The sequence below is a fragment of the Crocodylus porosus genome, unplaced genomic scaffold (assembly GCF_001723895.1).
Source record: "Crocodylus porosus isolate Cpor-Errol unplaced genomic scaffold, CroPor_comp1, whole genome shotgun sequence".
In the NCBI taxonomy this organism is placed as follows: domain Eukaryota; kingdom Metazoa; phylum Chordata; order Crocodylia; family Crocodylidae; genus Crocodylus; species Crocodylus porosus.
Window position 1 is genome coordinate 49,065,412 of NW_017728918.1, and position 17,789 is coordinate 49,083,200.

The window sequence follows — 17,789 nt, forward strand, 5'->3', positions numbered from 1 at the left end:
TAGTGCTAGCCAGCGTAGCACTGTCGAGCCTATAAGGGTGCTGCAGGTTTTTCTTCCCAAGGTGGAGAACCTTGCATTTTTCGGTGTTGAGCACTGTCAGGTTCTCATCCGACCGTTTGCTGAGCCTGTCCAGGTCAGCTTGGATCACCTGCCTGTCTTCAGGTGTGGATGCTTTGCCCCAAAGTTTGGTGTCATCGGCGAACTTGGCCAGTCTGCTTCTGATTCCAGTGTCCACATCATAGATGAAGATGTTGAACAATAATGGGTCCAAGGACAGAGGCTTGGGAGACCCCACTAGTCACAAGACACCATGATGATTGACTTCCATCAATTACTACCCTCTGGGTCTGATCACGGAGCCAATTTTCAAGCCAGTGGATTGTGGTGGACCCAAGGTTACAATTGGCCAGTTTTGCCAAAAGGTGATCATGGGACCGCCAGATCAAAGGCTTTTTTGAAGTCAAGATGTTTGACATCAATCTCTTTTCCCTTGTCCAGGTGATAGGTCACCTGGTCATAGAAGGAGATGAGATTGGTCAAGCAAGACCTACCCACAACAAACCCGTGCTGGCTGTCCCTCAGGATGTTGGCATCGGCCAGTCCGTTAAGCATGGCCTCTTTAATAAACTTTTCTAAGATCTTCCCTGGGATAGAAATCAGGCTGATGGGCCTATAGTTAGCTGAATCCACTTTCTTCCCTTTCTTGAAGATAGGACACCACATTGGCCTTCTTCCAGTTTTTGGGCACTACACCAGAGCACCAGGAGTTTTCAAAGATCTGTGCCAGAGGCTGGGCTATGATGCTTGCCAGCTCCTTGAGTACCCTGGGGTGTAGATTGTCAGGGCTGGCTGACTTGAAGATATCTAGCTTATCTAGGTGGATTATTAGCATTAATGCTAATCCACAAGGACAGCATTAACGGAGGGCAGGGGATCTCCCTCACCTAGACCTCCCTGTCCCGTAACAGGCAGGGGCGTCCCATGGGACTGATGAAAGACCGACACAAAGTACCCATTTAATAAGTTGGCTTTTTCCTGGGCGTCAGTTGCCCCATCTGGTTCAGCAGGGGTCCAGTGTTGCCCTTGCTTTTCCTCCGGCTCCCCACATATCTGGAAAAGGACTTTTTATTGTCCTTGATGCTCGAAGCTAGTTGGAGTTCAGTTGCAGCCTTGGCTTTCCTGGTTTGCTCCCCGTAGGACCGGACCAGTGCAGAATAATCCTCCTTGGAGATGAATCCCATCCTCCATCCTTTGTACGCTTTTCTTTTTAGCCTTAGGAAGTCTGCTAGGTCCCTGGAGAGCCAGGGGGGCTGCTGTGCCCTCTTACTGCCTTTCTCCAAGATGGAATAGAATTAGCTTGTGCATTGAGGATCGCTCCCTTGAGGAGCAACCACTCTTCTTGAACTCCCCTCTCCCTGGGGTTATGGCCCCTTAGGGCCTCACTGACAAGCCTCCTGAGCTTGTCAGAGTTGGCTTTCCTGAAGTCAAGGACTTCCATGTTGCTGACTGACTTATCAGATTTATGGCGGACGGTGATCAGCTCCTGGTTGCTGTCACCCAGCTTCCCATCAATCACTAGGTCACTGATTAGTGACCCCCAGTAGCCAGTACCAGGTTGAACAGCACTTTGCCTCTCGTTGGCCCATTGACTTCTTGAGTCAGAGGTCATCCACACAGGAGAGGAAGCTTTGCGACCACTTGGATTTTGCTGAGTGATCCTCCCACGAGATGCCCAGGTAATTGAAGTCACCCATATGACAACCATGGTCCTGGAGCATGTGGCCTCAGCCAGTTCCTGGGCAAACTCCTGGTCAAGCTCAGGACTTCGGCTGGGAGACCTGTAGTAGACTCCCACCGTTGTCCCGTGTGCCACGTTCCCCATGGATTTGAACTGAGAGGGTCTCCAGTCGTCCACCCCGGTCGCCAATATCAGCTTGCAGGGATGCATATCTTTCCTTAACATAGAGAGCTACACCCCCACCCCTTTTATCTACACAATCCCTCCTGTACAGGGTATAGCCATCTATACCTGTGGTCCAGTCATGGGTGGAGTCCCACCAGGTCTCCGTTATCCCTATGACATCATAGGTATTTGCACTGAGCAGGAGGATGAGCTCCTCCTGCTTATTCCCCAAGCTCCTGGCATTTGTGTATAGGCAGGCAAGTGTCCCCTCAGGGGCTCTTGCCTTGCCCACAGATTGTACCAGGGCTGATACAAGGATGATTCGCTACCATGGACCACTACGCTCTGGGTCTAACCTCAGAGCCAATTTCCCAGCCGAGGCCACAGTTGGCCAGTTTTTCCATGGGGAGATCATGGGACACCAGATCAAAAGCTTTTTTTAAAGTTCAGATATATGACGTCAATCTCTTCTCCCTTGTCCAGGTGATATGTCACCTGGTCATAGAAGGAGATGAGATTGTCGTGGGTAGGTCTTGCCTGACCAAACCCAGAATCTTCCCAGGGATTGAGGTCAAGATGATTGGCCTGTAATTCCTGAGATCTACTTTCCGTCCTTTCTTGAAGATGGGTACCATACTGGCCTTCTTCCAGTCTTCAGGTACTTCACTTGAGCACCATGAGTTTTCGAATATTTTTGCCAATGGTTGGATTATGACACCTGCCAACTCCTTGAGTACTCTAGGGTGTAATCTGTCAGGACCAGCTGACTTAAAGGTGTCCAGCCTCTCAAGGTGATCCTTTACTAGATCAACAGTGGTGCTGGGTATAAAGACACCCTCACCTTAGCCATCCCATGTCTTGCTAGGCCGGGTGGTCCCATTAGTCTGATGAAAAATTGACATGAAGTACCTATTTAGCAGGTTGGCTTTTTCCTGGGTTTTGGTTATCAGCTGTCCTGTTTAGTTCAGCAGGGGTCCAATGTTACCTTTGCCTTTTTTTCCGACTCCCTACATATCTGCAAAAGGACTTTTTGTTATCCTGGATATGTGAAGCCATATTGAGCTTGGTTGCAGCCTTGGCTTTCCTGATTTGCTCCCTGCAGGTATGGACCAGTGCTGAGCATTCCTCCTTGGTAGTGATTCCAGCCTTCCATCCTTTATAAGTCTCTCTTTTTAGATGTAGGAGGTCCTCAAGTTCCCTACTGAGCCAAGGGGGTTGCTGTCCCCTCTTGCTACCCTTCCTCCAAGATGGGATGACCGTCCCTTGTGCTGTCAGGATCACTCCCTTGAGGAGCAACCAGTCCTCTTGGACTCCTCTTCCTGTTGAATCGTGGTCCCTTAGGGTCTCGACAGCGAGTCTCCTGAGCTTGTCAGAGTCAGATTTCCTGAAGTTGCTGACTGACTTGCCAGCTTTGCAATCAGCTTGTGGTCACTATTATCCAGCTTTCTATTAATACTTAGGTCAGTGACTAGGTCATCCCCTTTGGCCAGTACCAGGTCCAGCAACGCTTTACCTCTTGTCGGCCCATAGACTTCTTGAGTCAAGTAGGGCTCGTCCACACACGTAAGGAAGCTTTGAGACTGATTGTATTTGGCCATGTGCTCTTCCCATGAGATGTCTGGGTAGTTAGTCTCCCATGACAACCATGCACTGAGAGCGTGCAGCCTCAGCCAGTTCCCTGGTGAATTCCTGGTCCAGCTCTGGTCCTGTCCCACTGGGGGCTCTCGCCTTCCCCACAGATCATTCCAGGGGTATGGTAGGGGTGGATTCCCTTAAGTGCCTTAGCCTGCTGAATTCACAAAGGTTACCCAGTGGGCTTGTAGTGGCAGTAATCCCCCCAATCCCGAGTGGGCTTAGTTTAAAGCCTGGTCAAGCAGGTCAGCCTGTCTGGTTGAGAAGAGCCTTCTCCCCAGCAAAGTGAGGTGGAGGCCAACTCTCCCCAGCAGACCACTGCCTCTCTCACGAAAGAGCGGACTGTGATCATGGAAGCTGAAGCTTTCGTGATGACACCAGCGCCACAGTCTTTGGTTGACTATCTCGACCCATCCTCAGCCCATGACCCACAACCAGAAGCAGTGAGGACGAGACCACCTGAGCCCCCTAGACCCGCTCCCAGAACCCTGTAGTCTCTCATGACTTGGCTGGGATTGTTTTGAGCTGTGTCATTCATGCCCATATGGATAAGGAGTGTAGGGTGGTGGTCAGAGGGCCGGATAATCTTTGGGATCCTCTCTGCTATGTACCAGATGTGGGTCCCCGGGAAGTAGCAGACCTCCCGGGCTAGGGGGTAGGGTGGCAGATTGCCCACTCAGTCCCCCTCAGGAGAGGGTCTCCCACAATGATCACTTTGCATTTCGTCTTAGGGAGAGGAGGGATGGGTGATCCTCCCTTGTCTGCAGGAGCTGCCATCTCTGCAGGCTCTACTGGGGCTGCAAGAGGTTTGTACCTGTAGGACAGCCCCAGAGGAGCGGGGACCTTGGTGCGGCAGACCTTGGAGCCCTTGACCACCTTGGTCCAAGCCCGTGGCTGGGCAGTATGGGAGATCCCCAAGTCCTCCCTTGGCCTGGAAGGTGACCTCGGTCTACTCTCCGCCTCCAGGGTGTGAAGGGCCTGGCAGTAGGAGTCAATCTCCCACTCGCCATCCCTGATGGCACGCAGTCTATGGACTGCGGCCTGGAGCTCCTCTGTCTGGTGCCCCAGAGACTCCAAAGTGGAGCAAACCTCGCAAGGGGACATGGCCATTCTCCCGGTCCCAGGAGCCTGGAAACGTGCCAGGCAGCCCCCCCCCCCCGCAGCCGAGAGCCAGGGGCTCCATCTTTGTGGAGACTTGAACCATGGGTTCCATCTTGGTGGAAGCCTCTGAGGTGCCAGAGGGGGAGGCTGCAGACCCCAAGGGGACCCTCGGGGTGCGGTGTTTGCCTGTCCCTGTTGTGCCGCTGGTAGGCCGACTACTAATGGGACTAGCTTCCCTAGGGCGCGCTGGCAGGGCCTTGGGCCCTCCTGCTCACCCTCCTGTGTGAACTCCTGTGCTAACTTGCATGCTGGGCAGATAAGCGCACCTGTTTGTGCGGCCTGTTCATGAGGCTTCGGTCATGTGGCTCCCCGGGGGCTGGGCGAAGTAGGAGCTGGGGGAGTGGAGGCAGGCTTGGCTCCAACTCAGCTGTCCTGCAGCTGTCTGGATTGGGGTCCCTCCCTCCCTGTCGTGGGCCCCACCTACCTCTAGCTACGCTGTGGGCCTGGGTCAGGGTCCCATTGGGGGTCCTGGGGGTCCCTGTGCTCAACGGGAGCGCAGCGGGCTTCTGCCCATGTGTCGCTCGCCGGAGCTGGGGACAAATTGTTGGTCCTCTTACCATACATAGTGTGGGTGAGCTGTACTCTCTTCTCTTCAGTCTGTCATCCTCCTTTTGACAACTTTTTCCTTTTTTGAGCAGCATTTTAGATTAGCGAATGTTACGTCTTATTGTGACTGATTATATCAGCTCACTATCCGTACCAAATCCTCTTTCCCTGTTCCTTTGAGAGACCATTCTCATGAGCTGTTCTTTTTATCAAAGCTGATCACTGTGTGGTTGTGCAAAGATTCAAGGAGATGCATATTAACTTATGAAGAGCCACATGTGGCTCTGGGGCCACACATAGGCCACCCCTGCTCTAGGGGCACTAGAGGAAGTGTTTTACATGGTAGGGAAAGGCTTCTACATCAGTTATTTCCTGGCTTTTAAGGAAAGGGGAATGATGACCTATCTTTGATGAAAGGAACCTCAAAATCTTCATTTGCAAGCTGAAGTTCAGGGATATAACATTAGCTACCATTGTACTATCTCTGCACTGTGGGAACTAGTTTGCATCTCTTGATTTTTAGGCTTCTTACTTTTTATTGCCATGAGGCCCCCTCTTCTCATAGGACTCTTCTCATATGGCAGCTCTAAAATTCTTCTTTACTAGGGTCTCTCTGGTAAGATCTAAACCTAATGCTCATGTCCCTGGCATAGTCACTTTTCAAGTCTCCGGCAGCCAGTTCCCTCATCTTCTCCGTCTTCAGCAGCCAGTTCCCTCATCTTCTCCTACTCAAGTAAGATGTATGGGTGAAATCCCGCTTCCCCCTCCTGTAGTATTTTAGCTGACCAACTGAGGATTGAATGAAACTTATCAGGTTGTCACTTAATTCACTCTTTCAGCTAAAGCAAGCACCTGTTTTTTCCCCAAAGTTTCACTCCAGAGTCAAAGCATCTTTATGCTTGGTTGATGTGATGTTTCTATATGCATAGGACTAAGTCTTTCAGAAAGCATCCTGCCTATTGTCTCTAACTAAGAAAGCTTTTCAGCACAAAGAGAGCATAGGGCTATTCAGTGAGTTTCTTGCGGAAGAGAATGGGCTATTCTGCAAGACCTTCCTCTTCCCATCATGAAGATCTCTTCTTCCTCACTAACTTGAATGGATTCATGCTTCTTCTCTTGGGTGTTGAGGAGAGGGATAGAGGCAAAGCACTGGCTCCCCTTGCCACTAAACAGTTCTGGATCACCCAGAATCTGTACAGAAGTGGGGGACATTCCCCCGGGCTGGAACCAGTCCTGGGCATCTGCCTTCTACTCTGATCAGACCAGGAATTAATCTGTGCATGGGCAGAGATCATTTCCTGTAGCTGGAGCAGTGTCACAGTAGGATGGGTGCAGCTATGCTGCCACTGCTGCAGCTGCTACCTTCTGCCCTGTCCATCCCTCTGAAGTGATCTGGAGGAGAGCATGGAGCAGGGGCCATTATCCCACAACAGGAGCTCACTCTGAACCTTGGGAGGGTTCCTGCTTTGGGAGAACGGCAGGACTGGGGAGTCAGGAAGCAGACTTTGTGACCCCCTCCCATAACAAATTCCCCTCAGAGGCATGGAAGCCTAGCTTTACAAGACTTTACTCTCTAGGAAAGTAGTCTGAGCCTGGTGATTAAAGATTCCCTATACCATGTTGTCCTCTTTCAGCTGTTGGAAAAATCTGGATGTGGGAGGCAGGCCAGGGGCCATTCTTCCAGGGCTCATTTGGGTTTGGGCACGCCTGCCTCTCACCCCATGCACTCCTGCACAGTGCTTGCCTGTACAGCTCTGTAGTCAAGGGCCTGGAATGCATTTATGCTCCAACTCCCAAACAGGTGGCGGGGTTTTAGCACTAAGAATTGCTGTGAATTTCACAGAATTTCTTAGTGCTAGAAGTGAACATCTGTCCATGGCCATAGTTAAAATACCCTTTTATCCGGTGAGAGACTTAGCTACATAATAAAAATCAAAATGTTGGAAGATGCCGCATCTTTTATTTTTTCTGTAGCTTTTATTTATATATAAAGGGTTAGCAGATTTTTTGGCTATTAGAAACTTAAAATATCATGTAATGAAAGATGTGGGGAGGTACTTCCTTGCAAATTAACACATGCCTGATGATTAGTAGCACCACAAATAAAGGTATGACCTTCTGTACTGCATATGTGCATAATAAAGCTACTCGCCTTCTGCAGAAAGACCTGCTTTAAGTCTGCCTATGGATTAGACTATTTTGTCCTGTTTCAGGATTTCAGATTTTTAGCATTCACTTCTGTAACTTTTTTCCTAGTCTATCCTCTTCTGTTATTTGGGGTTTTTCACGTTTAATTTTCTGTGTGTAAATGTATGTAATCTTAATATTTTATAGACAATTGAAATGATTGAGAAAGAGCAGAGAGAGGTAGAAAGACGACCAATCACCAAAATTACTCACAAAGGAGAAATAGAAATTGAAAACGAAACTCCAGTTAAGGAACAAGAAGACGTTATGGAAATTCAGGTAAAGAAAAAAAAAAGAGGTGGAGGTATTATTAATCTAAGAAAAAATATTTTGTTTGAATTTAAAGGGACAGGATGTAGTTTAGTGTCCAGTTTAGTGCATACAAACTGAATACACCAAATTTGTGTGTGTGTGTGTACATGCACACTTCTTTAATGCAGAAAAGTGATTATCTCTCTCTGTTGCTCCTGACATTTGAATGCTTTCAGTTGTATACAGTAGCCATTCTTTAGCAACAATTAGGCATCCAGCTGTACTTTCATTGAGTAGACTGGAAGAATCATAAACATTTGACTTGTTTCTTACTGGTTTGAAATTGAACAGAAAATGAGAAGTTTAGTGCTTCTGAACAAGAGAACAGTGAGCATTTCTGGGTTTTTCACTGCTTTTAGGTGATTAGAATAACATTTATTTAGAGTACCTAACAGAACAAATGTCTTGTCCATTCTTTCATTAACTGAGATTTGTTTGACATTCAATAGGAAGCCAGTACAGTTAAGCTGTTTGAAAAGACAGAGGAAGTTGAAAAAGATAAGGAAGATAATGAATCTTCAGATACAACCAGTCAACACAAAAATCATCTTTTTGATCTCAACTGTAAAATCTGCATAGGTAATTTAAAAAGTGTACTAAACTGTAATAATTATATTCATTACTTATGATCTCACAACTTAGAAATATAGATAAACATCTTTAGATCAACTTTACAGACCAGGAAGAAGGAACCAGTATCTTTCTTTTCGTTCTCTTTTGGGTTCTTTTTTTTTTTTTTTTGAACCCCCCCACCAACTTTAAAATGGTCACAAGCCACAACAATGTTTTCCATAGAAACAGTTAGAAAAGTAACTCCTTGTAAGTCATGCCAGTTTCACTTTTGCTCCAGCTTTTGTTTAGTTCATGTGTCTTTTGGTATCTGGTATCTTCTTATTTCTCTCTCTTTTTGCTTCAGGTAAAATATAATTCTTTATTATTACTAGTATATATAATTTTTCCAATTCACTTTACTCAAGGTCGAATGGCACCTCCTACTGATGACCTATCTGCAAAAAAATTTAAAGTGTCAGTTGGAGTTGCACGTAAACAATCGGACAATGAAGCAGAGAGCATAGCAGATGCACTTTCATCAACATCAAATATTTTAGCTTCAGATTTATTAGAAGATGATAAACAGGAGTTGTCAAAATCAGCATCATCTGTTCCAAGGTAACTAAAAAACTGAGATTTTTTTTTTAAAGAATAATTATGGTTCATTTTCAAGCAAAGATCATTTATGCCCATGAAATGTGTTAAGATAAGGGTTTTCAACCTCTGGCCTGCAGCCCATGGAGCCTTGGAATGTGGTTCACAGGCTTCCTATGGGTCAGCAAGTCTGGCAGTGGGAGAACAGTGAGAGTACAGTATTGCCACTCCTTCCTGCTGCCAAAATCCCAAGTCTCATGAGGCGGGTTGGAGCCTCCTTCCCCCTACCCCCTGCTGCATGGCCAGGCCATGCCCCAGTCCCTTTGTTTGGCTGGGTTGGGGCTGAGCTGCATCCCCTTCTTACTGCAGGACTGGACCATACCCCCTCTCTCCTGGTTTGGAGCCAGCTCGCATCCATTTCTCCTCTCCTTCTGCAGAGCTGGGCCACATTTCTTTCTCTCTGCTCAGCCAATTTGGGCCTGAGGCAGGCCTCCTTCCTCTCATGGGGCTGAGCCTCTCCCCTGCACCCACACAGGGCTGGATTGGGCCCAGGTCATGCCCCCTCCCCTTCATGGAGCCAGGCCAAGCCCCTTTCCCCATGGCAGCTATAACAGGGCTGGTCTGCACCCCCACCCCACACTCTGTGAAGTCGGATGGGGCCTCACCATGTCTGCGCCAGGTGCTAGATTGGATCTGCTAGCCAGATCCAGACCACTGCTTATCTGCCCCACTGGTCAAAAAGGTTGAGTACTGTGCAAAATATAAATAAAGTGCTGTGTGATCAATCTGTCTATATATCTAAGGAACTTAATTTGGGTTGTCACTTCATATAGTGCAAAGTGGATCTATCATTACTGCTACAGACCAATATAGCTCTTGTAAAATTAACCAAAATGAAAATCAAAACAAAAATTTCAAAAATGTTGTTTTTTGTGAGGAATTTAATTTACAATAAAACTTTGAAAAAAATAAATAAATTTCAGTTTCCAGATACTTTATCTCCATTAAATTGACCCAGGATACGTTTACTAAAAACAATAGCAGACCATATAGTGCTAAAGGATGTGGCAAACAAATATAAAGAAAGAATGTAATAATAAAGATTGCAGTGACTGATTGTATTTGTTTAGTGGTATAAAGGTATCAATTGCTTGGGTTTTTAGCTAGAATGTGTAGATCTGTGTTGTAGGGAGGCTGCTGGTCTTTGGATTTACTAACTTCTCTGTTGAACTTGATTTTTTTTCAGGATGGATTTATTTAGGACTTAATTTTGGAAGATCTGAGTAAATGAAGTTCTTGTCAGTAGTACCTAGCACTGAGAAATCGGGACTCCAGGTTTTTGTTTGATTGGGATTTGCTTGTGGGTTTATTTTTTTTCATAGAGAGGTCTTTTTGGTAAGGCTTTTTGTCTGGTTGGGTTTTTTTATGTTAAATGCTTGTTTTTAATGCATAATCCATTAATATGTGCATAGATGAGGTTAAAAACTACTTTCTTCTTGGGCATGTTTCTCTGCTGCTGTAAATCCAGTATATTTTTATATAAGTAGTGTATAGGTAAGAATGATATCAAGCCTAAACTTTTGAGAATTCTTAATATCCACATTCTCACTTGGTATGCTCACTCTTCAACTTTTGACTTGAGGAGACTGTGTTATAAGCACCCAGAAGTTCACTGTAGCCCTCCCTCTCTTTGTTTCCTCAACATCAAGGGAGCAAAGGGCAGTACACTTTTTTTCTTGGTTGTTGTCTACTGCCTAGTCAAAGATAAAGCCTGTTGTGGACTAAATTTACATGACTTGGATTTTTTCTCATATCTTTTGGTTTACCAATTTTTTTAAAACTTCATGTTGTATTTTACTATCTCTTCTCACGTACGTGCTCCTAAATAAAACCTGCACCTTTTGGAAGTCAGAATGTGTGGGGGATTTTTCCAGAGCAATGGCTGACCATATGACAAAAAATAAGTCCTCCTGGGAGCATAGTGTCCAGGAAGTGTGGCATCCCAGCAGTCTGGTTGAGGTTGTACTAGCACCTGGCTGGGGTCACAGACCCCAGCACTTTTTCCTGCCACTTCCAGGGGGTCAGACTCAATGATCCTTTGAGGTCCCTTCTGACCCTAGCATCTATGAATCTATGAGGCAGCAGACAAGAAGAGCTTCCTGGTCCCTGCTACCTCACCCTGACTGTCTCCTTCCTGGACTTGTGTTTGCAGGAGGACTTGCTCTATTAAACAAGGTTAGGCCCCAGGCCCCTGCAAGGGCAGTAGCAAAACTGTTAGTTCTTTTATATAAGTTCCTCTTTAAAGCACAAGCTATGACTGCGAGAGGTTTAATACAGAATTCCTCCCCTTCAGCTTTCTGAGCCATACACAAGCAACAGCCATCTTGGCAGCTGCATGGTATTGCACAGTTTTCAGGTGTGCTTTTCCAGTGAAGAAAACAGCTTTCCTGCACAGTTTCAGGGGTCTGATTTCTGGGGAAAGAGATGGGTGTTGTATGTGAGAAAATGTGGTACAGTAACGAGAAAATATGGCTCTGCGTTCCTTGCTACTGTATTACCATATTGCCTGATAAGACATTATAAAAATAAATGCTATCGGGTAGGGAACCACCATCATTCAGCTGGGTTCATGGTCACTCAGGAAAACAAAGAGCAGGGAACTGAATTCATGCCTCCGAAGTCCTAGGGTAGACTGCTAACCATTGTCCTATCTTTTCCCTTTCAAACAATGTCCTCATTTATTGCCTTGGGAAATCTTCTGTAATCTCTCTGTCTTGAGTACTCATATAGCCCTTGCTATAGTCTGCATCGGTGTGCTGAAATTCAAGGGTGAGGAAAAACTTGCAAAGGCCTTCTCTGCCTCACTGAGAGATATCGCATCCTTATTATGCTGGGCAAAACCATTTTCATGCTTTATATCAATAAACAAGATAACATGGTTTACCCTCTAGCTAGTGAAACAGGTGTTCTGTGACATTAGTGTATCCACCATCAGACCCACCTGTCTGCAAATGCACCTTCTTGGCCTCCAGAACATCACAGCAATTGCCTCAACAGCTTTCCTTATTATTATACCGTAATTAAGGAATCAGATTTTAGTCATGCTTGCATATTGAGGGGCTGCCTAAACATAGAACTTTTCAACTAAGGTAAGCAAAAAGTGGCTGTTTTTTGGGCTCCCTTAGAGCAGTGTTTCTCAACCCATGGGTTGCCACCCAAAAGTGCATTACAACAGTAATTGAAAGGGTCCTGAGCATGTCCCAGAAAACTGGGAAAGCATGAGTTTCTTCCCCTTGCAGGCTGGCAGCATTCTAGCCTGCAAGAAGTGCTTGGGGTGATTAGAGGTAGCAGGTGCATCTGCATCTGCATGCACACACGCATGTAGCCAGCACACGGCCAGGCAGGGTTGTGGAAGCAGCCCCAACATTTGGGTGCAGATAAGCACAAGGGCTGGTGCCCATACTTGTTAGTGGGTGGGAGGGAGGGCTGGGAGAGGCTGTGACCAAGCTGCCTGGCACAGTGCAAGAGCCCTGGGTGTCACAGGCCTCCCCCACTCCCTCCAGCCCATGGCAGGGCTGGACTCGTTCCACTGCAGCCCATGGAAGCCTGAACCGCTGCAGCCGCCACTACAGCCCAAGCGGGATGGGGGCAGCTGCGAACCCCCTCTGGCAGGGCTGGAGTGGGGAGGCAGAGGCCTGTGGCTTGGGAGACTGTGGCTTGGGAGTGAGGGACACCGGCAGGGCCAGAGGCCTGTGGGTGTGGAGTTAGGGGCACTGGCAGGAATGTTATTTAAAGGGGTGGTGCATCTGACATGTAGGTTTTTAAGTCATGTTAAGGAAAGACACCCAAACATTGTCCAGCATTAATAAATGATGTGCGTCTGGGTGACAGCTGTAAGGCAGCCTTATATGTTGGGTTTTTAAAAATAGAATTCTATAGAATTTAGGTTTAAAAAATATTTACTTGTTTTCATGAAATTCAGATGGAAACAAGATAGAGCTTCTGGGTTTCCTGGCTCTGTTACTGCCAGGCAAAGTTACCTTGGAGTTGGGCATCACAACATTTCCTGCTTCTAGGCAGTCTGGAAACCCAGCTTCCAGGTTTCCTGAGATGCCTGAAATTTCCATTCTGCAGGAAATATCAAAATTTTAAATTCTTATTCATTTTGTGAATGATTGGAATAAGAATTCCAGTTTTAGCTTGCTCTGCTTCTTGAGGGATACCTGGGCATCCATTCATGGTTTTCGCTGTGCTTTACCTATAATGGGATTGCTTTGAAAATATAGGACAGGCTTACATTTTATGTATTCTGGAATCAGTAGCATTTTATTTAATCTGGGATCAGTAGGAAAATCAGACTGATAATATGATTGCAGTAGAGTAACAAACTGTTTGTTGGAGAATAACTAAGCCGCATGAATAGTCCCTCCAAAAACTGGAATATGACTAGGGATCTACCCAACTTCAGAAGGCAAGCAGCTGGAGGCCAGCCTCCATTTTAGTAGGCTTATGGCAGGACCCCCTCTTGCCATGCCTCTGTCTGAGGGAGCCCCGGCAGTCCCATCCCTCCCTGCAGATTGGCAAATGGCCTGAAACTACATCTTAATTTCCTTTATTAAACCCAGGGAAGCCATTAATCCACATGTTAATCAGCATAGATTAATGGCTTCCCTGAGGTTAATCAGGGTAATTAAGCTGTAGTTTTGGACCATCCCTAATCTAAGCATTCAGTTAAACTTTGCACATGTGCCTTTGGGCTGATGGCAGGAAAGGGGCTGGGGGCAATCCCGGCCTCTTCTGGCTGGCTGCCCCAAGGTGCAGGTGCACCCGCTGCTAGCAGTGACCCAGGCTGGGCCTCTACAGACCTGGATGCAGCTGCTTGCATGCAGCGCAGACTATGTGGCCAGCAGCAGAGGCCTGCCTGGGCCCAGGTTTGGGCCAGCTGTGGCAGACAGTTGGGAGGCTGCAAGCATCTGCACTGGGGTCCGCAGAGCCCTAGCCCAGCCCATTGCCAGCAGGGGGTGCATGCACACTTCTGGGTGGACAGTAGGGAAGGGGTTGGGGGCACCTGTTACTGGCAGCAAGCCAGGTTGGGGCTCCATGGATCCACGTGCAGCTGCTTGCAGCCTCCCAGCCACCTGCTGTGAGCAACCCCCTCTTCCTCACCCTTACCCCCTGTTCCAAAACTGCAGGACTTCCTGTCCTTTTCTCTGCTTGCTGGCAAGTTGTTGGGGTTTTTTGTTTGTTTGTTTTTCTCTGCAAAACTGCCAAAATTGCAGAGCCCACTGTTTTCCATGGAAAACATATGATTTTGTCTTTTCTGTAAAAAACGCAGAATTGTGATTTCAGTAGGTCCCTAAAAATGATCAGTAGCACATCCTGTTCTCCATTAAAATGGTCTTTTTTTTTAAGGTTACTGTGCAACCTATGGAGTCAGGAGAAGAGGATGATGAGTCTTAATAGAGTAAAAAAATGATTGCAAAAGGCAGCTGGATTGCAGTGCAGATTCAATTAGGTTTCAAAATTGCTCAACTAAGACAGTCGTAGAATTGAAGGAGGAGAGAACAAATTTGTAGTGGAGGAAATCACTCGATCATGGGATATTGCCAGAAATGCATGCAGGATGAGAGGAGGCAGATGTTGGTAGTCAGTCAGGACTTCAGGACTAAGAAGGGCAAAAAAGTCAAGGCTGTTGGTAAGTGAAACATGGAAAAATTCAACATCAGTAAAAGGAAGAAGAGTGATATTGGTGCTTATCTGATATTGGACCAATATACCTCTACTTTTTGATGTTGTGAAGAGTGGGGGGCTAGATGATGCTAGAATCAGTCAGAGAGAGAGAATTCGGCAGCAAGATATTAAAGAACACAGTTTGAAAGAAGTTGACCCTACTGAGTAGTAGGAGATTTAAACAAGGTCTGCTGAACAAATGAGATGATAATGAAAAAACATGCAACTAAAGGGTCAAATTGGTCATCTTTTTCAAAGCTGAAGTTACTAAGGGTGGCAGTGTAGGAGTTGAAAAGGAAATGACAAAAATTGAAATTAGAGAGGAAGGTTTTTGCAAAGGAATTGATGGAGAAGGGCAGTAACATAAAGGGGATGAAAAGGCAAGAGTTTGGATGGGGGAGTGCACAAAAAATATGAAGAGTGGGACAAAAAGAATCAGTGGCTGGAAGGGGAAATAAAAGGGAGAGGATCTTGGCATCCCTACCTTAGTGTGAGCTCAAGTGGGGAGCATGAGAGAGGGAGAGGACTGTAAGAGAAGAGCATCTGCAACTATACCGCTACTTCTTAATTGTCAGCAGAGCCCTCTAACAAAGATGAAGTGTATTCTGATAGAGATTTTTCCTGCCTGTGGAGGTACATTACATCCCCATAAAGTAAACTGTCCAAAGTATTCTTCTATCAGCATAACTGTTTACACTAGTTTCCCTGTATAGTTGTATCTAGGGGTGCACTGAAAGATTTTCCTGGCCAATACTGGTAGCCAGTTATTAACCAGCCTTTTTGGCTGATACGGATCCAATAACGGATATTTAGTAATAAAGCTTGTTGAATGAGCTGCAGTTCAAGCACTTCTACCACCATTTCTAAATGTGGGAATGCTGGTGCAGGAGACACAGCAACACTTTAGAGCGGCTCTCAGAGCCACACTAATTAAAGTGCTGCCCTGCTCCACCCTCCGGCCAGAGCACACTTGCCAGCTCTGTGAGCCTGAGGCTGCCGAGGGCTGGGTAGTCTCTGCTTACTTTCATTAGAGCAGCTCTCCAAACTGCTTTAATTAAAGCACCCCCCCCCGCCGCCCCGGCTTCCTTCCCGTCATGGGAAGGACCCTGCTGCACACAGCAGGGGAGAGCAGCTACCCCAGGCCCTGCCAGGCTCTGCCCCTGCGGGCACTACGAGTTAAGTAACTCTGGGCTGGGCCAAACAGCTCAGCTCCACCTGCCCCAGTCATGTCTGTGGCTTTCAGCGCCTTCTACAGAGCCTGCCCCAGCTCCAGCCCACAGTCTGCACTGTACCAGTGCCCGGGACACCATGGTAGCTGCTCTGTTCCATCCCAGCCCAACCTGCTGGTGAGGGTCTGGGGGTGTATCTGGTGTCACCCCAGCGCATAGGAGGGAACCCAGGCATCTGGGGGCCCTGGACCTATGGGCAAGAGGGAACCCAGGCATCTGGGGGCCCCAGCATAATTAAATTACCAGAAAACATTATTGGTTACATCAACCAAAAAAAAGCTGATAACTGATCATGTTAATTTTCCTTTTATCGGTGCCAATCCAGCCAATATATTGGTGCATCTCTAGTTGTATCCATTAGCTTGGGGTGTGATTTTTCTTTTTTTTTTAATTCTTACCTGTTGTAGCTGTGTTAGCAAACCTTGTAATATATAGCTGGACTAAGAGACGATGGTAGTGGAGGCAAGTATACAGAAGAGTCTAGGTCTGTGCAAGAGGCAAGAACTGAAAGGCATAAGATTTGAAGAGGATGGTTGGAATAGGTCCATCTTTTTGGAGATGAAATCAGGTGGTTCAGAAGCAGAGAGAAAAGAGAGAGGGAATGGGTGCAACCTTAGGAATGGTGTGGCATAAAAAGCCTGGAGATGGATGTGGAGTGATGGAGGGGTATGGATTAGGGCAGAGGGTACAAGAGCTGAAGATGGGGCAGCAGCAGATATGGATGTAAGAATTGGATTTGTGCTGGTGGACTCAGTAATGGAGGAGCATCTAGAACTGGGGTGAATGATGGAAATGTGAGGGTAATAAAAATAGAGAAGTGAAGTTACTAGTGGGGAAAAAGTGTTGAGGAGGAGAACAAAAGCAGTGATGGAGAAGGAAGCAGTACTAACTGTAAGTAAATGGCAGATTAGACTAGATTTAAAAAACAAAATGGATAGATTTAATAATTCTGCAGATTTTGCTTTCATTTTGGTTTTTTTCATAGACAGTGCTATGCAAACCTTTCTAATTCTAGGCTCAGACTCTAGTCAATATTTGTTGTTTTTTTTTTCTTTCCTTTTTTTTGTGTGCTTGTCTTTAGATCGGAGACACCTGGTACCGTTGAAAGTGAATCTCTGTTTCTGGCTCGACTGAACTTCATCTGGAAAGGTTTTATCAATATGCCTTCTGTAGCGAAGTTTGTCATCAAAGCATACCCAGTATCTGGCTCTTTTGAATATTTAACAGAGGTATTGTCTTTTTCCTGTGTTTATATATATATTATGAAGAGTGACAGATTAATGTGAAACAATGTATTTATTCATTTTCTTTGTAGTTTTTTGGGGACTACATTAAAAGGGTCAGAGTTGTGCTGTGGTGAAAACAAGTGAAGCATGTACATTATACTAAGCATAGTACTGGTGGAATGAGTTTAGGGTTTATTTGTTTAACAGTGAAATTTTTCTTAAGTAAGCAAGTGGTTGATTGCAATGTAATCTCTGTAGAGCTTTTCATGGTATTTTTTTTCTGTGTTTCTGGAAGTGTCTTTCAAATACCTGGTATCTCTTAGGGGTCCCCAGATAATTAGGGGGTTGAGGGATGAACTAGGTCTGTTATAATACACTTTTACAAGGTAGGTATTTAAATTTTAAATTAGTATAAACTGCCTGTTAAAATAATTTATCATACAAGTCTGAATAATAACACTTCTAAGGCTGCTGTTATGCAAACTGAGCTAGCCTTAACTCACACTCATAATAATACCTTTTCCTTCTCCTTCGTGTATTGTGCATGAGAGGGCTGGCTGTTGAAAGAAAAGCCTCAGTGGTATTAGTTTTCTGGTTAGCAGAGAGTTTAGTTAGATCAGTTTATTAAAATTTAATTTGTTTTTCTTTGAACAAACAATTAGCTTATTGTTTGGAGAGAGGGTGCCTGCTGGTGGTTTCTACTCTGGGTGCAGGCAG

General features: G+C 46.1%; 1 protein-coding gene across 5 annotated transcripts in view; it reads left to right on the forward strand.

Moving 5' to 3' along the window:
• PHF3 (PHD finger protein 3) overlaps positions 1-17,789 on the forward strand; it is a 76,991-nt gene that overhangs the window by 50,607 nt on the left and 8,595 nt on the right. For all 5 annotated transcript variants that reach the window (XM_019537592.1, XM_019537593.1, XM_019537594.1 and 2 more), the window contains 4 exons: positions 7,577-7,708; positions 8,191-8,320; positions 8,719-8,911; positions 16,928-17,075. In XM_019537592.1, the coding sequence (XP_019393137.1) occupies positions 7,577-7,708; positions 8,191-8,320; positions 8,719-8,911; positions 16,928-17,075 (603 nt within the window). The remainder of the gene's footprint in view (positions 1-7,576; positions 7,709-8,190; positions 8,321-8,718; positions 8,912-16,927; positions 17,076-17,789) is intronic.